This window comes from Ursus arctos, unplaced genomic scaffold (genome assembly GCF_023065955.2).
Source record: "Ursus arctos isolate Adak ecotype North America unplaced genomic scaffold, UrsArc2.0 scaffold_36, whole genome shotgun sequence".
In the NCBI taxonomy this organism is placed as follows: domain Eukaryota; kingdom Metazoa; phylum Chordata; class Mammalia; order Carnivora; family Ursidae; genus Ursus; species Ursus arctos.
In genome coordinates this window covers 1157049-1183850 of record NW_026623050.1, presented here as the reverse complement: position 1 = coordinate 1183850, position 26802 = coordinate 1157049, and the positions used below count along the sequence as shown (strand labels likewise).

The window sequence follows — 26802 nt, the reverse complement described above, 5'->3', positions numbered from 1 at the left end:
CATTTTTGTCCCTCATTTGAAAAACACTTTTAAATCAGGAAACCTAATGCTGTCTAAAAAGCAATAAATACAATCATAAAGTACTGCCCTCATCATTATCAACAAAAAATTCCTGCTCCTAGAATTATTGTTAGTATCAACACTTACGACTATCTTCTATGAACCAGGCAATGTATTATGCATTTTATCTTACTTTTTCTAATCTTTAGAGGTAGAGAGTACAATGTGTCATTTTGAAGGACACAGAAGGTCACTGATTAAGAAAGAAAAATGGGTACTACCTTTTGGAAGGTCAATCTAGCAATAGGTATGATTGTGATTGAGAGATCAGACCCTAGATCCAGAAGGCCTGGCTTGAATTCTAGCTCTGCCGCTCATAAGCAGTAGGACCTGGGTCAAATTATTTCACCTTCTGTGCCTTTGTTTCCTCATCTGTAAAAAGGGGATAATGAAGATTCCTCCTTGACAAGGTGGTTGAGAAGATGAGAGTTAACATTTGCACAGTGCTTAGAGCAGCACCTGGCACACAGGAATATATTTTTAGCTCTTATTACAATTATTATTATTTCATCTTTACTCTTAACTGCTAACTTTGCTTCCTGCTTCACTGACTAAACTGAAGCCATTACAAGAACTCCCACATCCTCCCGCCTAGCAGCAGGGATACCCACCTTCTCTGCCCTCGTGTCTATTACTGGAGAGGATTTTCCACACTCCTATCAAAGCCAGCCTCTCTGCTAGTACACAAGACTTCTACCCTATTCACCAGCTTAAAGAGATCACTCCAGCAATTCTTCCCTCGTCCCACATCAAAGTTCCCCTTTCTACTGGAACTCTCTCTTTGGCATACAAAAGTGCTATTATCTTTCCCATCCGAATTAGGACAAAATGAAATCTTTCTTTTAATCCCATGTGCCCCATCAGCTACTACCGAAATTGTGTTTCTTTTTCAAAGAAACTTCTAAAAAATTGCCTACATGGGGCGCCTGGGTGGCTCAGTCGTTAAGCGTCTGCCTTCGGCTCAGGGCGTGATCCCGGCGTTCTGGGATGGAGCTCCACATCGGGCTCCTCTGCTGGGAGCCTGCTTCTTCCTCTCCCACTCCCCCTGCTTGTGTTCCCTCTCTCGCTGGCTGTCTCTCTCTCTCTCTCTGTCAAATAGATAGATAAAATCTTAAATAAATAAGTAATAAAAAATAAAAAATTGGCTACATACTGTCTCCACTTGTCATTTTCTCTTCAAGCCACTCCAGTTTAGACTTTTGCCCCCTCCCCTGCCAGTAACCTCCAATATCCTCTATGTTTCTAAATTCAGTGGCTAATTCTCAGTCCTTACTTTACTTGCTCTACCATTTGGCACATTCCTTCCCTCCTTGATACATTTTTTTTTTTTTACTTAGCATGCAGGACACCAGAATCTTTTGGTTTTCCTGCTACCTGCCTGGACTCTCCTCAGTTTACTTCGCTGAATCCTCCTTTGTCTCAATCTCTTCCTGTTGGAGTTCCCCAGGATCACTCCTGGTTCCCCTTTTCCAACTACACTCAGCATCTCATTCAGCCTGACTTTTAAACACCAACTTTTACATGTGCAGATGACCCCCAATACATATATCTACAGCTTAGAAACCCTTTTCCCCAATTCCACACTCATTTCCAAGTGCCTGCTAACACTTCCTTGTGCATGTCAAATCAACATCTCAAGGTTAACATCAGAAACAGTGCCAAAACCCAAAACAAACAACGCCTGATCTTCCCTCTACCACCTGGTCTCCTCCCCCAGTCCGTGGCAGTTCCATCCTTCCATTGCTCAAGTCAAAAACCCTGACATCATCCCTGACGGTTCTTCCTCACATCCAATCTATCAGTAAATCCTGATGGTTCTATCTCCAAAATAAAACCAGAATCCAATTACTTTTCACTGCCTCCACTGCCAATAGCCTAGTCCAAGCTACCATCTCCTGAGCAAGTACAGCCTCTTGTCTGAATCACCATGATAACTCAATGACTGTGACTCTGGGTCTACCTACCACCTGACTCCCGCCCTAGCCTGGAGTTGAACACAGCAGCCAGAGTGAACTTTTGCAAACACAAGGTTAATCCTGTCCGGCTCTGCTCAAAATTCTCTACTGGCTCCCCATTTCATTTTCAGCACAGAAGCCAGGGTCAAACAATGTCCTGCTCTGGCCAAGAGTGTTGCACATCGGGGGTTCCTTAATCTTTGTGTGTGTGTGTGTGTGTGTGTGTGCACGCGCGTGTGCGATGGACCCCTTTGGCAGTTGGCAAAGTCTATAAATCCTTTCTCAGAACAATATTTTTAAATGTATAAACAATAGATTACAAAGGAAACCAACTCCATTGTCAAAATATTTTTAAGTGTAATACAGTAACAAATGTACTCCTTTATTAGTACATTAAATAATAAGATCGAGCGGCAGGCCTAATTACTAACATAATTTTGGTGTGATGTGGTGAGGAACAAAACCATATTTTAAGACACCCACACCAGCTCTAGTGTAATGTGATACTATCTGTGATTTCTATTACTGACAAGGTCATAGGTTCTATTGAGTTATAGAGGTTTTTCACCTGCATTCATAATGGAAAGAAATGCTCAATATCAGTTAGATGTTATTCTTAAAGACAAAAATGAAATGTTTTTCTGATCCAAGTTAATAAATTCTATCCCAGATCCCTTAGAGGTCCTCAGACCCCAGGCTAGGAACCTCTTCTGGCTAGTGGCTGAAGCACTCCAGTTACACAGACCACACCAAACCCATCCTGTAATTAGAGTCCTCACACTAGCCGGTCCCTCTCCGGCATTCCCTTGTCTGTTTCCCTCGCCCTGTGATCTTTGCTCAAACATCCCCTTCCCGATGAGTCCCGCCCTAACCACTCTCCCTAAAACTGCAGTCACCCTTCCGCCACAGTCCCAACGCTTCCTAACTGGCTTTTCTCTCCCATAGCATTTAGCACCATCTACTATACTATATAATGTATTTACCTTGGTTCTTTATTATCTGTATTCACCACTATTCCCTTCCCCATTCCCATGCAAGCTCTTTGAGGGAGGGAACTTTTTTCTGTTTTGACTCAACTGACATGATTCAAATGCCTCAAGAACGGCAGGCATGTAGGAAGTGGTCAAGCAATACCACCAAACAGGTTTACTTGAAACGTGTTCACTTATTTGAGCGTGTACAATGTTAGACACGTCACAATGTAAGAACACGGTGTTAAGAGATTTTATCCATTATCACTGTATATCCCATATTTATTTCTTTCCATTCATTCCAAAGTGAATCCCCATTTCTTAGAAATGGTCCTTTATTTATCTTGAAAGGAGACAGGATGCTGTGAGTGATGTGACTGTCAGTTTAATAGCACAAAATACTGGTGAACACTGGAGCCAACTGCCAGCGTTCAAGTGTCAGCTCCTCTCTTCACTAGCTTTGCAAAGCCCGAGAAAAGTATATAACTTTTATAAGCCACAATATTCTCAACAGTAAAATAAGAATTATCTACTTCACAGCACAATAAGCATTACAATTTAATTATTTAATCCACGTATAGCATTTAGTTCATTTCTATATGTCTTGGCAGATATAAAAAAATCATTATTGTTATTATCAGTAAGGTATGGAAATTTCCTCTTCTAATACAAGTTGCAGAGTATCCACTTGTACCATTCATGAGTGCCTAATATCCCCTCTCTCAGAGAGGATAATTTAGAAAAGACTTCTAAATTGTCAAGGCAATAGAAGCATCCTTATATTTAGAATCAGAATTTAGGAAACAAAGGAAAATCCACCACTTTAAGACAACCACTGTTTGCATTTTGCTGTATTTCCTTCTGTTCTTTGTCCTATATATCTTATCAGCATTGTAACCTTTCACATCTATTTTTTTAAAATGACTTTGAACTTTAAAGTAACTGATTTATTAATTTCTGATCCATAGTAAAATTAAGAAATAAAGTAAGACAGAAACCACACTTTCTTGCTGACCTCCCAGGGACCAGTCTTAGAGTTCTGGAAGATGAGCTCATACCCCAGACACTGAAGCCGCACGGTTCTCCAGGGACAGCACAACAGGACAGAATCTCTTTGTTCCAGGTAGAGACAGCCACCTCCCACTCTCCTTCAAACACCCCACAGCTGATCTGAGTGGGAGTGAGCTTCCTCTCAGCGTCTATAAAGACCAGCTGACTCCACAGGTGCAGGGGTAGCAGGGGAGGGGAGCAAGCTCTCTGAGCAGGCTCAGATGGGAGGGAAGTGTCCTTTGTAACCTTAGTCTCCAGTTATAGCCACTAAAAACCAGGCAGGAAGCCACAGGGAAAGGATCTCTGCCGTGCCCTCGGGAAAGACAAACACTACTGACACGTTTTGTAGAAATGAACCCGCTGCTTTCGCTTGGCGCTCGGAACTAAATAAACACCAGCTATTAGCATGCCTATTATCATTCCTGGATCAGACCCCATAACCTACAGTTTTAGCTTGCTCACAGGTGATTCTGATGAGTACTTTTCAAAATGTGAATGCGAGTGCTCTTCAAACTCTTGCTCAAGCACCTGATGAGGGAGCAGAAGCCTGGCTGAGGACAAAGCACAAGCTGACACCCTGCAACACCCCCCCGCCCCCCCCCCCACTCCTAGGTGGGATATGTGTGACCTTCCTCCAGGAAGCCCCCAGCTGTCCTCATGTTAATGCCTTGCTAGAGGGAAAAACAACCTTAACCTGACAATGGCAAAGGCCTCCAGTGTCTTCTAGGTCCTCTTTAGCATATGAAAGTTCTTTTGAAAACTGCCCTTTTCCCTACCCCCAACTCCCAAATACATAATCAGCCATTCCTCACAAGCCCCATGCAGCAGCTCATTCTGCCCACGGGTCCTGTCCCCGTGCTTTAATAAAACCACCATTTTGCACCAAAGACATCTCAAGAATTGTTTCGGGGTCTTTGGCTCCGGACCTCACCCCCACCAAACCTCACCTGTATTTCAAAACTACATCACACCTACTACAGTTTTTCCAAAAAAATAACCTACTCCTCATACATTTTGCAATTGAAATCTAAAATTTTTTGTTAAATGCCTATCATTTTTCATCCTCATAATTTCTATGGGATACAAATAAAAGTAATTTGATTTTTAAAAGTTTTCTGGGATCACAAGAATTTTAGTTCCAAGTTTCCTACTCGGCTGAGTTACCAAAATTTTTTATTCCCAGTACATGAAAACAAATTCATGTGATTATTAGACATTAAAGTTTAATTGCAAATGTATCCCTTACCGGAATGAATAGAAGACTTCCCAGATACCATTATTTGGTAAAAACCCTGGAGGTTTTTCCACTTGAGGAAGGTACGGCAAGATTTAGAATAGGTGAGACTTATGCCTTTCCTTTAAAAATTGGTTGAAAGGCTCATTTAAGAGTACTCATGAAAGCTGAGAATCTGGAAAGTAATTTGCTCAAAATGACCTATCCCCCACTACAATCCTTAGAAGGTCCTTCTATGTTCCCCAGTTTGAAGACTGATGGTCCAAATTGACTGGGTATCTTGTGAAAAAGGCAGATTCATGGGCCTACTCCAGGTATCTGAATTAGTAGGCTCCCCAGACTTTCCTCCCCACATCACCCCCACACACACTCAAGATTGAGAAAGACTTAATTTAAGGGGGCTAAAACAAACACATAAAATGTTAAACAATATTAAGATTTGAAAACTCAACAATAAAAGACCTATCGTAAGCAGTACCTGGTGGCCAAGGCATTCAGAAAGTGTCTTGAGAGTGGGAGTCTAAAGCAAGCAGCGCTGGGACTGGGGTAGGGGGTGGGGGGGATGGATGGGTAGAATTTAAAAGATTAAAAGTCGGAGTTAAACAGTTTACCAAGTTTGAAAGCTATGATATTGATTTTATTGGCAAGGAAAGAGCAGTTGATGTCCTCAGAAAGTAAGTGGCTAATTATAGAGACCCTGGTGGTATGGCAGTGGGTTATTTTGTCTGAGTGTTGCAATCATGACGATTACTTACTGTTTAAAATAGAAATAGATGGTTGAGAATATTAATCTAGGTAAATTGGTTTTATGCAACTGATTTTACATGAATTAGTTTCAGGCAAATTGACCTAGAGCTGAATATATTTTATCCACAAACTGGGTAATCTATAAATATAATAAAGAATAATAAATATCACTGTTAAGTCCCACATTCATTCCAGGCGGGGAAAAAGAAGATTTTAATTCAAATTATCTCATTTTATTCTTTTAGTAGCCCTGGAAATAGGTTTAGCAAGAGGTATAAGTCATCACCCAAAATGAAACCAAAAGTATCTCTGATTTTTATTAACTCTGATTCCTTAATCATTCAGTATCACAAATAAAGATTTTTTTTCAATGTATCCATTCACAAGAAGATAGAAATCTGTGATTGCCTTTATCATCCATTCTCTGGACCATTACTAGGAACTCCAAACTGGTCTTCCTACTTCCCCACAACAACCACTCACTTCCATTCCAGTTTCATAATCATCTTCAATACCTCTAGAGCAGTCTTACAAAACCCATATTTGGTCCTGTTATTCCCCTGCCTAAAACCTTTCAATGGTTCCTCCCATAATCAACAGCCCAAGGTCTTATATAATTTCTCTCCCAAAGATCCGGCCTCCTCCAAGTCTACAGGCTTAACACCCTTGCCTATCATTTCCTTTGTCTTATCTATCAGTCATAATAAACTACTTGCAATTTTTCAAACAAATCCTACTCTGTCTTTCCTTTGAATGTTTGGTGTACCTTGCCTTCACCTGACTTATCCAGTCTACTGCCTTCCAAATCTGCTCAGAAGGCCCATCCTAATTACTCTAGGTGGGATTGATCATACTTTTCTATGTGGTGTACTATAAGCATTATAAATACATAATATAGTGTACATACATAATGCATATATATATATACATATATATTCCTCAGAGCATAGAATGTTGTTGTACTCATTTGTGTACATTTCACCTCTCTGCCACCCTACTCTGTCGCCTACCTTTGCCCCTCCACCAAAAAAGGAAAAAAAAAAAAAAAAAGAACTGTGAGTTGATTGAGTGCAAGGATCTTGTCTTATTCGTCTTTGTATTCTAAGCACCTATCACACCAGTACATAGCAGATGCTCAGCAAACATTTGCTAAATGAATACATTACTATTTGTAATTATGCGATTAATAACACCAATGAATTCAACACTAATAATGTGCTAGATGTTACTAAATAGGAGTTAGATAAAATCTAAGAGCATCAGTAACTCTGATGTCACAGCCATTTACTTGTACCTTCTAAGATTACAACGCAAGATAGAATATGTGTTCTAACTAAGTCAAGAGAAATCCCCTAGGAGTCATCCTAGCCATGCCATGTAGCTCAACACACAATAGCAGCTTTTTTCAAGTTCCTTTCTACTTATCTTGATTGGTGTACACTGAAGAAGAAATCTTAACATTTAGGAAAGGATAACATCAGAATAAAACAGGGCGCAGATCATCTGAAAACCATCTGCTTGTTATTTCTATTGTAACAAATCTAGAGCTTTGCTGTAGTCACCATATACTTCGCCACTTAAGATGTAGGAAATATGTCCATAGTCCCTTTAGTGTTCCTTACCAGGAAGTCACAGAATTTGGCTAAGACTTTTCCGTATTTAAAACAACCAGAAAATCAGGGGCGCCTGGGTGGCTCAGCCATTAAGCGTCTGCCTTCCGCTCAGGTCATGATCCCAGGGTCCTGGGATCAAGCCCCGCATCAGGCTCCCTGCTCAGCGGGAAGCCTGCTTCCTCCTCTCACACTCCTCCCGTTTGTGTTCCCTCTCTCACTGGCTGTCTCTCTCTGTCAAATAAATAAATAAAATCTTAACAAAAACAACAACAACAAAAAAAACAAAAACAGAAAATCAGCAAACCAAATTCAGTATTTCATCGACGAAATAGGACTATCCCAAGAATACTGAAATAGTTCCACACTAATAAATCTAAAATGTAATCACTAAATAATCAGAATAAGGAAAATCACATGAATCACATTTGTGAAATGGTCATTTCAATAAATTCAAATGGTCATTTCAACAAATATACCCCTGAATTTAATATAGCAAATTCAAATCACTTTTTGTGATATTAACACTTAGAAACCCCAGTCTATAAAGAATGTTCCTTAACTCGATAAAGGTTATTGATCAAAAATCTGCAACATAATGCTTAACAGTAAACATTAGAAGGAAGCCTATAAACTCAGGAATAATACAACATCTACTATTTACTACTTTTCCAGCTTTGTTTTGGAGGTCGTAGGCAGTAGAAAAGGACTAGAAAAAAGATAGGTAACAACTTGTGTTTTATTTTCTCCTGTTAAAAACTTGATCGAAGATGAGCAGGGGATTTCAGTGGACATTTCCCCAAAGAAGATACACAAGTGACTAGCTGGCACAGGAAGACTGATCGTTAGAGAAATGCAGATCAAAACCACAGTGAGATACTGCTTCACACGGATCAGAGTGGCTACTATTAAAAAACAAGCAAAAAACCCAGACAATAGCAAGTGCTGGCAAGAATGTGGGGAAACCAGAACCCCTGTGTACTGTTGGAAGGAATGTAGAGCAATGTAACAACTGTGGAAAACAGTGTGGAGGTTCCGCAAAAAATAACAGAATTACCACGTGATCCAGCAACCCCACTTCTGGGTATACACCCAAAAGAACTGAAACCAGGATCTCAAGGAGATATTTGTACACCCATGTTCACAGCAGCATTATTCACAACAGCCAAAAAGTAGAAGCACCCCCAAGTGCCCATCAATGGATGAATGATCAACACGATGCAGGGTGTGTGTGTGTATTTATATATATGTATACACACACACACACATATATATGTATATATGTATACACACATATGTATATATGTACACACACACACACCTACACAATGGAATATTAGTCAGCCCTAAAAAGGAAACCCTGATACATGTTACAACATATAGGAATTTGAGGACATTTTGCTAAGTAAAATAAGCTCGTCACAAAAGACAAGTACTCTATGGTTGCACTTACAACAGGGTACTCAGAGTTGTCAAATTCATAGAAACGGAAATAGGATGGTGGCTCCCAAAGTCTGAGGGAAGGAGGGAAATGGGGAGTTGTGTCGTGGGTATAGTTTCAGTTTTGCAAGATGAAAAAGTTCTGGAAATCCACTGTACCACATGAGTATACTTAACACTGCTGAACTGTACTTAGAAATGTTTGACGCCTATTCATCTATTATGTAAACCATTATATGCTACATATACAAAGTGTGAATAAATGCTTTTAAATGAATAAAATGATGAAAAGTTTTTAATGGCTAAGATGGTAAATTTTATGTTACGTATATTTTACAATTAAAAAAACACAAATTGTCATGATTTGTCTACAAAAAAAAAAAAAAAAACCAAGGCTCTCATCTGAAAAACCAGTAGATCCAGGACAAGTATAAAGTTAGAATTAGAAACATGGAAATCACTTTGTTATACCAACAAAACCAATTTTAAAACATAATGAGAAATGCATCGCATTTATTATCAAATATGCACAAGCTATAAGAAAACTGTACAACTTCACTGAAGAACATAACAGAAATCCTGAACAGGATCAAGAGATACCGTATGTTCCTGGATAGGAAGACTCAGTATTATCACGCCCCCTAATATTCATCTATACTTCAATATAATTAAACATAATAATGTAATATAAAATTCCAATGGGACCATTTGATCTTTTTTTTTTTTTAAAAGATTTTATTTATTTATTTGACAGAGAGAGAGACAGCCAGTGAGAGAGGGAACACAAGCAGGGGGAGTGGGAGAGGAAGAAGCAGGCTCCCAGTGGAGGAGCCCGATGCGGGGCTCGATCCCAGAACGCCAGGATCACGCCCTGAGCCAAAGGCAGACGCTTAACGACTGAGCCACCCAGGCGCCCCAAGGGATCATTTGATCTTGAGAAACTGAGTTTCCAGTTCACATACAAGAGTATATGTACACAACTACCGAAACGAAATTTAGATGGAAAAAAAGAATTGAGGTGATTTGAATTGCCAGACAATTAAATAACTTTAAAACTACACCAACTGCAAAGACACAAAAACTGGTACAAGGCCTAGACAAACATAACAACAACAAATACTAAAGGGTCTAGAAATAGGCTGGTATACAGAAAGGAATTTATATATGTGAGAGTGGGCACTCCACATGTGCAGAACAATCACTATTTATTAAATGGTATTGGAGCAAGCAATTATCAATCTGGAAAAAACAAAACTAAGAGCAGCTTATATTTTGGTTCTACAATGTGCCAGTCACTGTGCTAAGGTCTTTAAATGCATTAGTTCATTGGGGCGCCTGGGGGGCTCAGTCGGTGCAGCACCTTCCTTCGGCTCAGGTTTTGATCTCAGGGTCCTGGATGGAGCCCTGCATCAGGCTCCCTGCTTGGTGCTGAGTCTCCTCCCTCTCCCTCTCCCTCCATGATCTCTCTCCCTCTCACTCTCTCAAATAAATAAAATCTTTTTAAAAAACACAACAAAACCACCTTTCTCTAAATGCGTTAGTTCACTGACTACTAAAACAACTTTAAAAAAAAAGAAAACACACACACACACACACAAACAAGGACACTAGACAAAAATAGGTAATTAGCTTGCCCAGTTTGCCCAGTAAAGGTAATTAACTTGCTTCAGTAGTTGCTGAAGCCTCAAATTCAACCCCATGACACTAGATTCCACAGCTCAAGCTTCCTAATCATTACAGCACATGGCCAGGCTGGACACACCCTTATCTCTACCCCACACAAAAACAAATTCTAGATTGAAAAAAAAAAATCTCGACATATATGTGTGTTAGCTAACGTATACATACTGTTACAGCTTAGATTAAGGAAATCTTCCTTAAAACCGTCACCAACAACAAATCCAGACCACATAAAACATAAAATTTCCACATAACGAAAGACGACAAAAGGCAGACAATGTGGCAAGCTGGAGACTATGACTGCAATACATACAACAGTCAAGAGAGTAATTCCTTCAATATACGAAAAGCTCCTTCAAATCAGTAAGAATAAAGACTAATGACCCGGTTTACAAAAGGGAAAAGAAGAGCAGAAAGGAAGTCACAAAAGATAAAAAGATGTCCAACTATTCTAGTATCAGAGAAATACAAATTAAAAACAATGCTATGCATTTTTAACATCAGGTTGGCAAAAATTAAATGAATATTGGTGAAGTGGGAATAATGGACATTCTTGTTTTAGTTTAGTATTAATTGATTCAATATTTTAAGAGGGCAATTGCATCCTATCTGCCAGTGGCTGAAAGGGGCAAGGACTGACACAGCAATTCTACTTCTATCCTATCAAAGTACTTACAAGTATGCACAACATAGGTGCAGACGATGCTTTCATGAAATTGTCGTACAACAGTGAAAGATTCTAATAAAAAGATCAATAAGAGAATAATACAATAAGTTACAGTTACTATTTTATTGACTACTCTGCAGCCATTAAAAAAATGAAGTAGAATGAAAATGTTCTGTATCATGGAAAGATCTCCTAATTTTTCCAAAATAAAAACAGCCATGTGGTAGCAAGTTTGCAAGAGAGAAAGTTGAACACAAGGTCAATGAGAGATAGAGAGGAGAGAGATTTTAACAAAAAAGTCAGAAAACGGAATTTTAAAAACATATGCTCAACTGCATCAAAAATTGGAGAATACTTAGAATAAACTTAAGTTTAAAGGACATTGTGTAAAACGTCTACAAATAAAACTATAACACTGAGAGAAATTAGAGAGGACTGTATTCAAGTAAGTATTTCATTATGTAAAGATATATGTATGGAATTAAAAACTCAGTATTCTAAAGATGTCAGTGTCATCACAATCATGTCAAATTTGATAAAAATTCTAAAACGCATATTGGAAATACAAAGAGCTGAGAATGACCAAAGTAAGAGGACACACTAGCTGATCGTGACTTACTACAAATTTATAGTCATTAGCACAGTGTTCGACTGTTACAGGTTAGATAAGTTTAGAGAACGGTGGAACAGAATAAAGAGTTGGTGTGGTTGGGGGAAGGTGGATTTTTCAGGAAAAACTTTGAGATAATTTGGGTATGGAAAAAATAAACCTGACTCCCCCCCTTCAACGCATACACAAAAATTAATGCCCAGAATATTGTAGGTGTAAATGATAAATGAGGAGCATTAATGCCTAAGATAAGAGAATATTTTCGTGACAGAGTTAGGGAAAGATTACTTTAAGGTGACTCAAAACCCCTAACCATAAGGACAAGACTGTACTAAAACTGAGAATCTGTATTCATCAAAAGGCTCCAGTAAGAGAGAGAAAAGATAACCCACAAAGTGGAAGAAAACACTTCCAACACAATTAACCAAAGGACTCATATGCAGCATATGAAAAGAACTTCTTTACAACATAATAAAAGATAGACAACTTATTAAAGTTGGATATGTGACTTGGACAGTGCACTTGAATACCCAATGGGCCAAAAAGCATATCGAAGAATGCTTGATCAGGAAACACAAATTCAAACCAGAATGGCTCAAATTAGAAAGAACCACCACACCAAATGTTGGCAGTGTACGTCAGAACTGTGACGTACTGGTGGCTGGAGTATAAGTAGCTACCACCATGAAAACAAATATAAGAAAGTAATATTGGAAAGCTTTAAAAATGAAGAATCCGATCAAAAAGGAAAATTACTGAGAATAAGGTGATGTAATTGTAGAACAGGACCCCTGGTGAGTCAATAAGTAAGGCTACATGTAAATACCGCTTCGAGAGCAATTGAGGATAGCATTTGGTTAAAGAGTATTTTTTTTCCTTTAAAGAGTATTTTTTAAATCAATTTACAAAGGAATAACATAATGCTCAACTCTAAGTGGACAGTTTGGTTAGTTTTGACAAATGAATCCCAGGGTTCAACCTCACCATCAGATATGTCCCCCCAAAATGTTCCCTCACATCCCCGTATAGCCAGTTCCTCTAGCCACAGACAACCGCTGACCTGGTTTTTGGGACGACTGGTTAATTTTGCTTACTCTAGTAAATCTGACGAATGGAAATGTACAGTACGAACTCTGTGTATCTGGCTACTTTTGCTCAGCAAAAGGGTTTTGAGGTGAATCCATGCTGTTCAGTGTGTCAGGGGTTATTGCTGAGAAGTATCCTATTACTACTGTCCCTATACTACAGTTTGTCTATCCTTTCACCTGAGGATGGACATTTGTATTTGTTCCACGGCCGTTATGAATAAAGCTGCTGCATTTTTATAAGTAAAAAAAAGTTACCATCACTTTGGAAAACTGCTGGTATCATCTACGGACTTTAAATTCAGACATACCCTGCGACTAATAGTTCCACTCCCGAGTATATACCTAAGAGAAATTGTTCCTATGTGCACCAAAAGACATGCACAAGAAAGTTTACGGCAACATATTCAGAAGCAGTCCAAACCTGGGGACAACACCAATGTCCATCATCGTTAGAATGAAGAAATTAGGATATGTCCATACAATGAAATACTATAGGGCACTGAAAATAACTGAATCATAGGAACACACAACAACATGCCTGGCTCTCCCAAGTGTAATGTTGAAGGAAAGAAGCCAGACGCAAAATGAGTCCGTTTAGATGAAGGTCAAAAGCAGGTGACACTGATCTATTGTGTTAGGAGTCAGGATTGTGGTTTCTTCTGCAGAAGGGTTAGCTGTGGTTACTGGAAGGCGACAAGATGGGGGCTTCTGGGAGGTACCTCATGTATTACTTCCTGATTTGCATGTTCACTGTTACCACTCAGAGCTATCCACTTGAAATTTGAGATTTCCATATGTACCTTGTGCATCAATAAAAACTGGCTTTAAAAGAGTCAATATATAAAGTCCAGTGGCATGATGATCTCCATTTATCTGTACAATAGTTGTTTACAATTAGTATCACTGTCCTCCCTTTAATACATGAGGACAGCCACTCTGGTCGTGGCTACTGCAAGACAGAGCCCAGCTATATGCTCAAGTCCGTGTGATGTGCAAACTCATGAAACCTGCAGCAAAGGTTTAATTCCAGACTTAGGTTATGTCCTCAAGCTTTCCCTGCTCAACTTCTGTCTGAGACAGTTCACTTTTCTCATTGTATGTTCTCACTCTTTCATCCAGTGTCTCCCTTTATCTGGAGGGAAAGGCTCAAGAGTTTAGACCCTGAAACCTTGTGTTTAGTTATTTCTCAGGAAGACAGTCATTTGTTCTTTCTGTAGAACAGGAAAAATGTTACGATTTTGCAGCTGCTTTCTCTGAAGGAGTGAGGGCCCTGTCTTCGTCGTGCTGGTTGATGGCTTTGAGCCCACTAACGGGGCACAAGGGGAAGGAACCAAAAGGGGCTGCAGATGGAAAGGTGTGGTGGCAAGCTGGAGGGGAGGATGCTGGGCAGGGCTTGGAGTGGCTGCTTGGTGGAGGGGCCCGAGAAAGAACACTTGGCAGCTGCGAACAGACAGAGATTTGAGAAAGAGGAGAAAAATGGAGCCACCTGGATAGTTTCAAAGGACGAAGAAAAATACCGGCAGGAGGGATGTGTGAAGATGTGGCATAGGGTATGGTACAAACTTCATTCTCATCTTCCCAAAAGAAGCTTCAAGGTAGATTTCAATGCTTGTTTTATGTTCTCTATGACACAATAAAACTACTGATATATACAACCATTAAAATAAAAATGTGTATTCAAGCATCTCCTAAAATCAAATACATGTACACGTGTACTTTTAGCACATAAACTGTGGCCCAACGATGAGTTCCACTTGAACTTTGCAAGAATATGCAAACCAAAGCACTTTTTCTTTTTTTTAAGCAGCATTTTTATTTGCTTTCAATAGCTTCCGTGAGCCTTGGCAGCATTAAAAATACCACGAAAACTCCCCTTTTTAAGTGTTTAGGAGTCAAAAAGGCAACATGAAATGGCCTAGTCAATTTTTGTGGCTATGAGCTGGTATGGGACACCTATGGTCTCCTTTATTATTCAGACTGACTCACTCAGGTCCCATCTTTTTTTTTTTTTTTGTAAATAACCATCATAATTCTTAAGTGCTCCTGGTCCCCATGTGCTTCTCTTGCTCGATCTTTAAATGTCAGTACATTGGCAGGAGAAAAAAAAATCCGTCACTCTCCAGCCCCTCCCTGACTTGAAGCCCCCATTCCTCTCTTCCCATTGTAATTCCAGCTCTTATTAATTATGTGTATCTTTCAGGAAGTCACAATGTCTCTGGCTCTCCTTATATACAATGAACTAAATGATTTCTAAAATGTTTGCAGCTGTCAGTTTTTAATATCGTAAAATTTCAGGTTCTATATTTTAATCTCTTGCTTCTACTCCCACTGAGTCAAAGAACTTTACTAATACTTCCTGGAACACAACATGAAATTCCTGAGTCACTGGTCCACATTTTGGGATTCCCTCTGCTTCGTATCAAGCTTTAGCTCTCATTTGTGTTGGAAGAGTCCATCTCCCTCCCCACGGCTCCCAGTTACGCAGCGAGTAGAAGCCTAACACACATTCCAATCACGTCTCATTTCCCAGCACACCCTATTTCTACGGCCACAAAATACAAGACTTTCCTGCTTTTTAGTCTGTACGGCTTCCAATTTTCTGGACTATCACCATAACTCCATGCAAGTGAAGTGATGGTGACATGTCACAAAGGCCTATAAAATACACAATGAACAACCTCTTGTCTAGACTGTGAAAGAAGACACTTGGGATCATTTATCTAGATACAGGACATTAAAGGAAAATCTATTCACAGCTAATACAGCCTGTTCGCTATGAATGGAGAAGTTCTTTAAAGTACAGTAGGCCAATAAAATTTTCAAAGATATTTATAGCTCTCCCTTGCTGGTGAGGCAAGGATGTCTGACTCACCAGGAAGGGTAGCGAACAGCTCTATCCTTTATAACCAAGGGAACCCAAATTAGAAACAAACCAGAAAGGAGGAAGATCTTTATTGAGTTGAGGGATGGGTTACTTCCCTGTGTGAGCCAAAATATTCTGAAGACGGATGTTCCTGAGCTACTCTACGCTTCTGAGTGGTGTGAGTAAGCCCCAAGAAAAGCCACAGGCGTCGACAGCTTGCTCACTCAATCCCCATGATGCCGTGCTAGGCTGGTTCTCTTCTCCACAGGAGCCGTGGTGCTCAGCAGGGCGGCGCACAGGCCACCCCCGGCCCCAGGCTGGGTCTGAGCGGCAGCCAGCGGAGGGAAGAGACATTCCAGATGCACGTTGAAGAGAAACCAAAAAAGCATAGTTCGTTTTGTTTCAGAAAAAATAAGTGCTTTTCTTCTGTGTATCTTCTCCTTCCAGGGGTAATGAAGTCACTGCCAGCTTCCCAGACAGTAGCATTTTAATGTAAAACTCACAAACATTAACTTCATTTCCTCTCGGGATGCTGAGGCACACACCGTGATAATATATTTTACATTTCTTAATAAATATCAAATATTTCAGGTCCTCCTTAATATAAAATAAAAGATGAGCAGGAAAGGAAGCCCAGCTCAGGGGTGAGCTTCTGCATCAAGGGTTCAGCTAAACCTGGGGAGGAGGGGAGAGGGAAGGGACAAGGAGGAGGGAAAAAGTCCACGGATGGTTGTGGGGTAGGGGGAGGAGAGACTGAAATGTATGCAAAATTAACTGCAAGTGTCTTCTTCCATAGCTTTGCATCTTTGTTAGATTTTTAAAGGAGCCTCAGAATATTCAGAATCACTAACCAGAGTGAAACAGAGGTAAGGTCCCCCTGGTATCAGCCAGTCGGTCAGTCCAAAATGTGGCCTTCAATCAGTCCAGCCCTGGCCTCAGAGCTGGTGTTACTTAAGCCACTAGATTCTTAGGAATGCATCTGACTTTCAGGAAAAAGGAATCATGAGATACAAATTCGTATCATGTTGTTTTTTTAAAAAATAATATGCCTAGGAATATATTTAGAAAAAATTCAGGCAATATTTTTTACTGAGTCAAAAAAGAAAATCTGAATTGTTTTAGAAGATATGTTCTTGAATAGAAATACTAAGCATTTTCAAGACCTCAATTATCATTTCTATCTTCACATTAATTAATTAGTGTGATTCCAGTAAAAATCCAAAATGGATCCTTTTGAAAGCAAGGTAAACTAAGGTTTTCTGGAAGAATAAGCAAGCCAAAAACATTTTCTTTTAAATTGCATAAAAACTTGAACAGATCCTGAGATGTATTTTAATGCTGAAATAATTAAGACGCCCATACAAAATTCCGACACAAAGAAAACAGACAGCCCTCAAGAGTTCCAAACTCAGCAGAGAGTAGCTATGCTAGAAGCCTGCTGTAAAATTAGCACCTGGGCCGGGGGGTGGGGGGGGGGGGGGAGTGGTCTTAGATTTCTACCTCAAGCTATGTACCAAAATCAATTTTTGATACAAAATGGAAGGCAAGAAGGAAAAGTTAGAAAAATCACTTAAGCAATTTGAAAATACAGGTGATCTGAGTAGGAGAGGTCTTCTTGAGCCAAAAAAGGAAAGTTACACATTAAAATGAAAATAGATTTGACTATACACAAATATTTAAAATGTTTTCACACTGGACAAGTAAAATTAAAAGCAAATGATAAAGAAACTTTTTTCCCCTTGTTTTGGAAGTACTGTGTTCAGGGAGCCTGGGTGGCTCAGTTGGTTAAGCGTCTTGCCTTCGGCTCAGGTCATGATCCCAGGGTCCTGGGATTGAACTCTTGAGCTCCCCCCCCATGGGGGTCCCTGCTCAGTGGGGAGTCTGAGTCTCCCTTTCCTCCCTACCCTTACTTGAGATCTCTCTCTCTCAAATAAATGAATAAAAATCTTAAAAAAAAAAGCACTGTTTTCATACTGAATATATTTATGTAAAAAATTAACTTTGGCAATTAATATATATTGAAAACATCAAGGCGTATACCCTTTCATTTAGAGACTCTACCACAGGAAATTTATCCTCATTAAACATTTATGAACAAAAACATTTACAGAATTGTTTCTATTTTTATATTACTTTTAATACCTTGAAAAACTAAATCTCAATAAATATAATCATGGTAAACGTGGTCAATAAAAAATACAGTCACATTTTCAAGTGTGAAAAGCAGCCTATACAAGCTAATCAAAAAAATTTTGAGTATTCAATTCACACAGGCCTTTCCTAATTCAAAATGTTGGCAATGGTTTCCCTATGAAAGAGAATTATAGAAAGTTTCTTTTGTTTTGTGATATTTCTGGTTATTTCTAAAATTCGCTCTTTTATTTTGTAATGTAGGGAAACATTTAAAACTCAGAGAAAATTTTCTGAGATCAGTAAGTAAAGTCTCTACATTAAGGTGAAGAAAGTAGTCACACAGCAAGGCTCTGAAGGATGGCCATTATATTTTCTATGACATAATCACCCCACAGGATAAAAAAACAGGACTTTTTCTTCATGCCACTGTATTAGAAGCCTGTGTGGTCAGGTGTGGTGGAGGTAAACGTGCGCCAATTCTCCAGGCAGACTGAGAGATTTCGGAACCTCTCCCGCCTGGAGTCTGCTGGGAGGGTAATTGTGCTGCGTATCCTCTATTTGCTGCTCCAGGTCCACACTTCCCCTTTTGGTGCCCTATTCTGGAACCTGTTGTCCTAAAGAAACGGCATAAAACGGCTCCCAGTCCTCGGACTTTGGATTTGGCCAATGGGAATGAAGGTGGGCGACAAGAAAAGAAGAGAGTCAGGCTCTTTATTTCCCGTCTCCTTTCCTGTCAGATCACTGTGGATCGGCTGCATCCCTCCACTGAGGGCCACAGCTCCTGCTGGGCAGCCCTCACTATACACCAGCCTCCCTCTGAAATTCTGGGTTTCCCCAGTGGCTTCTCCTACCCTTGCTCCTCAAGTCTAGGGCTTTAGAAGCTTCTCACCATTAGCAGCGCCAGATGCTGCCCCAGCTCTTAGAGCTTTTCCTAAACGCTGCTCACACCTTTGTGAAGACTTTCTAATAAAGTCTCAATTAAATCATCCTGTTTTGAGTTGGTCACCTGATTTGACAGAACCCTGGTTATCAATATATGTAATTACAAAAAAGATAATAATAAGGCTAAGTGCATTTATCCTTCACAAACCAAAAAGAAAACAAAAGTGACAATATGGCTTAGATAAATTTTTTCATGTTTCAGATAAAAATAAGCTCAACCCTGTGTTAATGCTATGATTCAATGATTCTATGACCCCAAGTTCCTTGTGCTTTACAGTTTGTTTTAAGACTTTGGTCAAGTTAGTAACCCTTACATCACCTCACCCTGCACAGAACAGCATATTAGAAGAGAAATAGCAGAGAGAGAACACTGGTTATCTATTTCTCATGAGACAAATTGCTTTGTTCACATCAAACATAAGGGTAGACATTTTTCTTAGGTAACCCCTTGTATGTTTCACAACACACCTTTTCACTTTGCTGTGACTGAGTTTTACTTTGCCCCAAGCTTCAAAAGCTAATCAAGTTTACTACATCCAGATGTTTCCGGTCTTGCAGCACAGTAAAGTATTAACCATCTAAAGATATGAGGAGCTTACTGAAAGAGATTCCACCTAAAAAAAACCAACAAGATCATCCTACAAGGTTGTTTCAGGAGCCAATTCCTATACCCAAAGAAGGAAAGACAATTCTGAGAAGAATTTGCGGTCTGCCAATTGGATTGTCCCAATCCCATTTCGCAGGACTGGGGCGGAGGGTGGGGGGGAAGTGAGGGGAAGTGCTCTTTTCACTCCAAATTATTGTGAGGCATCCCAAACACAAAGCAGAACTGCATAGATAATAGTGTAAGAAAGCACAACACAAGAGATGGGAGAAAGCAATGCACTCTCATTTGAGAAGAGAAGTTCAGGCTCAGTGAATTAACACTGGGGCCCCTCACTGAGTAGAAGAGCTCAACTCCAGCACCAGCAACAAGTCCCCTGCTCGATGGTTCTGATGGGAGCTGGTGATTCGCTTAGCTGGCACATCACCAAAGTTCCAAGAGCTCATATATTGGCAGTGGAAGTACCCTTGATAGTGAGTGCAGTGTGATCAGAATGGCATTGGAACCTCTGGTGGGTCAAAGGCTTTACCCGCCAAGGGAGGTAGTTACAGTGTCAGAAGCTACAGATGATGCTGATGGCTTTGGAAGTGGCAGAGAGAGCCTCCTTAGCAGTGGGCACCAGCGACAGCAGTCAGCTACCCTCATATGACTAAGAGGACTCTGGAAGCCATAGTTTAAATGGATAGGTTCTCTGATATCAGCTTTCTTTTTATCCTGGAACAAAAGGTCAGTTTATAGTGTTAGGTGATTTCTTAAGCCCTCAGGAAAAAAAATCATTGAATGATAAACTGTATATAAAGGAAAATCCAAGCAGTGCCAAGTCTGAAGTGGTTGAGGGCAGCACAAAGACAATGTGGGACTCATGATGACAAACATGATCTCGTTCCCTGCTCTGCCAAGGACTGGGCTTCAATGTTGATAGCACAGATTCCAATAACACGCTTGAAATAGGAATGCTAGATCCTTGTATACCCCAAGAAAAATAAAGAGCACTGAAGATATAAAAGCATAAGACTTCAAACACCTTGAAATATCTTGAATCTAATTTCATTGTTTCTGTGCTCTCTGCAGAGTGGCAAATTTTGTATGTCTGCCTAAAGGCAGGGAAACCAATGGAAATACCACAAAATGCTTTAAATAATAAACCAACAGTTTTCTCAACAACAGTTGAAGAAAATCACAAGGAAAGTGTTAACTTCCTCAACATTAGCAATAAATGACACGGCAACCCTATGTTGGTATCAAGTAATGGAGGTAAAAATAAATTTACTGCAAGCACAGGGGTATCTTATTTGGTACCCACCAAAAGGATATCAGCAGAGTAAGGAGGTCCTAGAAGGCTCTCAAGAAGCTGAGTACCAGCCCTGGGAGCACCGTAAGGAAGCACTGCCACCATGAGAACTGGGTGGGAACTTGGACATCTTCTTTAGACCACAGCCAGCTCTCTACGTTACTGTGCTATCACAGCTCAACCAGCAGCACTACCATTATCTCTCCTGCCCTCCCCCATCTCATCCAAGACCTTAGTAAACTCTGAGAGTACAGATCATGACAAGCAAAGACTGGGAAAGCCACCGATGAGGTCAACTACGGTGTTCCTCTGAGCTTCTGGAAAGGGACTAAGGAATCTCTGTAGAGGTATAAATGCCCCCAAAATATTACTTGAAATGGATTGAAAAACCATTTATGACATTGCGTTAACCGTCTCTACTCTGCAAATGCTCATCATTACAAGGAAGACTGCCGTGATCTACTTGGGGCGGGGGGACTTAGATCACCAATATAAACTAGGAATAAGAAACGCACAGTATTCTGGTTTTTCATTAAAGTAAACTTCAGTACTTTTAATTGTTCGAACTGTGCCAGATCATGAGAAAGAATTTGGTAGGTGGTTCAATGATTGTAACCACAAGCACTTCAATTTTGGAAAAATCGACTGTAGGTAAGAAGACTGGAACAGCTAGATATTTTTTTCCACTAAGGCCAAGGTACTTTTCATTCTAGAAGTCAAGCACTGTAGAAAAAAGATGCTATGAAGTAGATGATGTCCTGGGATAGTCAGAAGTTTGCAATTGCGTAGATGGAGGTTAAAAGCCATCAGGTTGTAGAACTGAAGATTCATTTGCCAACTCAAAATGCATCTGTGTTCTCAATCGCTAAAGTAACTTATGATACTGCAGAAAAGCCACATATTACTAAATCACCCCAAATTTGATCCATTTATGTCTGTTAGTGAATAGGAACGGAAAGCATTTTTCTCTAAACAGACAGACTGATCTTCATACACACATATACCCTAAGACAACCAGAAAAAGATAAGCCTGCAAAGGTAATCTTCAAATACCAGGAAGAAGACAAAGAGGTTTCCCCAGAGATGCACAAACACATACATTTACTTAAGATACACCATCCTCTAACTCTTGTTTTTTCTTTTATTTCGTGGGAACCTTTCAGTTAGAGTAAAAATATCTAAATACCCATTCCATTTTAATATATTCAAGCAAAGCTCCTGGGAAGGTTTCCAGAGAGTTAGATTGCTTTAAAATTGGCCATGCGTTAAATAAAGCTTTGTCTCATGAAAGGGACAGAGTAACTGATACGGTCTCTGTACCTTCACTCCACACAAGGTTCCTGTGCTCGAAAGCATTCGCAAAGACAAACAACGAATCAGACCGCAGCCCTGTAGACTCACGGGCCGCCTCTTCGAGCAGTCCTGCCAGCTCACAACAGCAGGAGGGCCCACCACCTGCTTCCTGAGGAAGCGTAATCTACCTGCTCCGTTAGTTCCCCAAAGGTTCTCCCACTTTCCACACGGGCCGCCCTTCATTCATTCCGTGGCCTTCACCTTTCATCTCAAAGAGATGCATTAATGATAACTGTGCAAAGCTTCCCTCGAACCGCACAACCCAGAAGAAAAGCCTCCAGCCTTACATTTTGCAGGGAAACAAAGGCTCAGATTCTGGGAGGACTGAACTAGCACTAAAAGCCATGGCAGCCAAGGTTTCATTCCACGGGTACCTGGCTACTTTTCACATTACCTGCTTCGGTGTACTTCAATCCCACTTTCTCTTCTGTGTCTTTTGTCTTCGGGGGTGGCCAGACAGCTTGGAGTCTGCCCGGAGTCCTATCGTCCTGCTCGGTGGGGCTGTGGTCAGGCTGTTGGAAAAGTGGGTAAAGAAAAGAATACGTTACATAAAACGTGGCCAGAGCGAATTAACTCCTGAAAACATGCTACTTCTAACTCCAGAATTAATTGTGATGGCCAAGTGCACATTGCTCTCATTCACTGTAACTGAAACATCTCACTACCGAGTGACCCTTTTCCAGAACGGTAAAGTCATCAGTAAGGGGGGAAAAACAACAACAACAAACCCCTCAAAGGCCAAGTATGATACAACCATTAATAGAGGATGTTTATCATATAACTATTTTGTTTTTTTAAGTCACAAACTTTGAGCTGAAGATACAGATATAAATGTGTTATAATCCGGTACATCTATGGGAATGATTATACATGTATCCCCAAACAACTCCAGGGTATTTTATAATATAAAGACTAGTTCTGTATTTTCCACGAACACCAGCTATATGTAGGTCCAGATACGTTTCTCTAAGCACTCGACGTTGCCGAGTTCAATCCGCTTTTCTTTCCTTTAAATAAATGACGTGGACCTCATATTCAAGCCATTTTTATAAGGGTTGATTTTGACAACTAGGAGAATGCCATATTGTGCTTAATTTTCAACTATATCCTAAGAATGTTTCCAAAAGATTTTTAAATTTTTAGCGCCTTAACTGATCGACTATATAAGAGGGAATGGTAATTACATGCTGAGGAGATACTGAAATTCTATTGTTCATATGATACATTTAAGATCTACTGGACAGGTGTTTGCTAGTTTTTATAAATTACCTGAATTAATTTTCTTAATAGTAACACTAATTTACCAATTAGGATGGTTACCGTGTGCTAACCTCACTTACTCTTCACAACTACAGCGTAAGGTAAGGGTTATTTTCTTCACCTTGCAGATGAGAGGATGGAGGCTCTGAGGTGATCAAGGTCACCCAGCCCGTAAATGGCAGAGTTAGAATTAAAACCAGATCTCGTTCTAAACCCAGTGATCAGGATACCTTGTAACAAACGTGGAACATTTTAATCATATCACGAACACTCATTTCGTCAAATGGCGGACTTTCAAAGTTAAAATAGAGTTTTTGCAGAGGTATAATTAAGAGGGGAGGAAATGGGGGCTCTAGCTCCCTATCGCATCGCTTCCTCGTGCTGCTTTATTTTTTTATAAGAACATCTCCTATCAGAGCGCCTGGGTGGCTCAGTCTGCCTTCGGCTCAGGGCGTGATCCCAGGGTCCTGGGATGGAGCCCGGCACTGGGCTCCCTGCTCCACGGGTAGCCTGCTTCGTCCTCTGCCTGCCGTTCCCCCTGCATATGCTCTCTCTCTCAAGTACATAAAATCTTAAAAAAGAAAAGAACATCTACTATTAATGTTTAAACTCGGAGTGACAATTCCCTCTTTCTGCCCACACATCGTTATGCATATCCCTCTTACGACACTCCAGGACAATATAAGGAAGAAAGATATCGCTAGTTTAACTCCATACTCCTTGTGAGGACGATTTGATCATACCCGTCTTTCCCCTAGAAGAGACTCACTAACAATAGGTAACTGGGATTCACTTTGACAGGAAACCTGAAAAAGAAATACAGCAGCATTGCATCTTACAACAAAACCCAAACCCCAATTCTACATACGCTTTTGGAATCAGAGGGGCCATCCCCTGGCCTTGACCTGGATCTTTCAAACACAGCTCTCAGGGACTCCTTCTCATGCTTCATCTTGCGCTTGAGAGCCTCCAGCTCAGAGGTGTCAGCTGTGGTCCCCTTTTTTGGGGGGCGAACAAATATGGCTTTAAAGGCCTCGAGGGCTGTCTCTGGAGGCTTTGGCTTGACCTCTCCCCCCTGGGCCTGGGTTCCACTGGGGCCACTCTGGCTCTCCTGGGCAGCGCTGCAGCCCATCTCCTCCTTCCGGGGCTGCTCGGGGTCTTCTGCCTTCGCTTCCACCTTGGGCATGTCAAGGATGAAGAGCTGAGAGAGCTGCTCCAGGAGAGTGGGAGTGGCCTTCGGGTCAGTTGTCTTCTCCCCAGTCTTCACTGTCTGAGGCCCTGCCTGTGCTAAGGACTTCTGAACAGGCTGTGTCAGTTTGAGCAAAGCCAGGTCGCCATCCTTGGGTTTAATTTCAGTGATGGTCTTCCCTCCCTCACCTGTAGTCCCCTTCTTCAGCACACGAAGCCCGCTAAAAAAGGCTGGAAGCTGGAATGACTTCTCTCCCGGGACTTCTTTTTTAGACGAGGCATCCTCGGGGACACCGACACCCAAGTTCTGGTCTGTTACCTCTTGAACGACTGGGGAACTTTCTTCTCCAGCTTGTCCTTGGGTGGGGCTGTTCTCTGTCGTAAGGCCACCATTGCCAGGTTGCGGTTTGCTACCTGTCTCAGACGGAGTCCTGTGAGGACCTTCAGCACAGAGCTCTGCACCGTCCCTTTCCCCAGTGGTGCTATTTTCCCTACAATCACGTGGCTTTTCTTTGGGATCCTGAGACGGCTCAGATGAAACACCGGGGGACTGTGGGCGGCTGGTGTTGCTTCCCTCTTCCAGCGGCTGGCCACCATCATCAGAGTCGGAGTCACTGGTGGTGTTCACAAGAGTCCCACGAACCAAAATGACATCGTCTCTGTTCACACTCTGAGTACTGAGTGGAAACTGCTCTTGACCAGGGAGAGAAATGCCTGCGTCTGCTATTCCCTGACTTCCCTCTGACTCCGTCTCCACCCCTGCAGGCTTGCCATCATTTCCCAGGTCAGGTGGAACCTGAGCCGCTGCCTCCCGCTGCTCCGAGCCCTTGCTGGGATCATCCAGCTGAGGTATTGGGTCCACAACCAGACTGTGGAATGCCTTCAGCACCGCGTCTTCCTCGTCAGGCTTCATAGCGTCCGGCTTACTTGTAAACCCAAACAAAGTTTTCACAGAGAACTTGCTCAGGATCGACGGAGCCACTTCAAGTCTGGCTTCAGGTTTTTCTAGTTCCGAGACATCATCATTGCCCTTCAGAGAGTCTCCAGCGTCCTCCATGTCTCGGCAATGCCCTCGGTGCAAGTTCTGACTTTTGTCACTTTCCCCTGCTCGCTCCCTTTAACCACACCATCAGCTCTGAACTTACGGGGCAGAGAGCAACAGGACCCGGCAGCCTGACTCAGCCGCAGAGCCAGCACCCTTGGTCTCTTTCAAGTCACTTGCTGGGCCCTCCTTCCGGGGTGTGTGCGAGGGTGGTATGCTCGGGGCCAGCTGGGAGAAGTCCGCGGAGCTTTCTGCCCGCACGCAGCCTCGGCTGCGTACCGTACTACACGCGAGCTGGGGAGGCTGCTCCTCCGGGACTTCCGTATTTATTCCCATGGACAAAAGGGTTTCTGTCGTAGGGAAAGTCAGCCTGCCCCCAGTCATCCCGGCCCAGGACTTCAGTGTGAGCTCCGCCCCAGTGCCTCCCGGGAGCTTTCAACTTCCTCATTGGTGAGCAAGGGAGGTTCCCGAACGTGCTGAGCGGGCAAGCAGATCCTGACAGCCCTTGACCCACCCCCAGCAGCCCAAGAAATTCAAAAGTGAATCAGCAGAAATGGACCGAAACGCTTCTGAAGAGCTCCCTTTCGCCATCTAAATTTTGGTCGGAAGCCTGTGCGCCATCCAGGCCAAAAAACCTAGCAGCACACACAGCAACAGCCACTCACAAAGCCCAGAGTAAAGAAATGCAAGTAAAGAGATAGATGATCTCAAAATGCCCAGAACTCTCAAAAGCAGTCATTTAGTGCTCTTGAAGCTTTTTTTTTTTTTTTTCTTAATGCTTTCTTCCGCTTCCCTGCAGGTTTCATCTGGAATGCAGATTTTAGCAGTCGGGGCCAGAGGGGGGAAAAAAACCCAACAGGACTGGTTTCAGGTTACTGCTGTTTTAGCTCTGCCCCGGTGTCTCACTGTTCTACAAACAGGTACTTAGGCAAGCACGCCCACCACGCCCAATGTCCACCAGCCTTACGCCGGCAGAGTAAACAGCCCGGGCCTGGCAGGAATGATTACCCTCCA

The 26802-nt window shown here is 41.5% G+C and overlaps 1 protein-coding gene across 3 annotated transcripts in view; it reads right to left on the bottom strand.

Moving 5' to 3' along the window:
• Positions 1–26802, bottom strand: part of FMN1 (formin 1) — a 339089-nt gene that overhangs the window by 264702 nt on the left and 47585 nt on the right. For 2 of the 3 annotated variants that reach the window (XM_057306184.1, XM_057306185.1), the window contains exon 3: positions 22693–22810. In XM_057306184.1, the coding sequence (XP_057162167.1) occupies positions 22693–22810 (118 nt within the window). Of the gene's footprint in view, positions 1–22692; positions 22811–24426; positions 26226–26802 lie in introns of those variants that run through there. The other variant, XM_026480077.4, reaches the window with a different exon arrangement.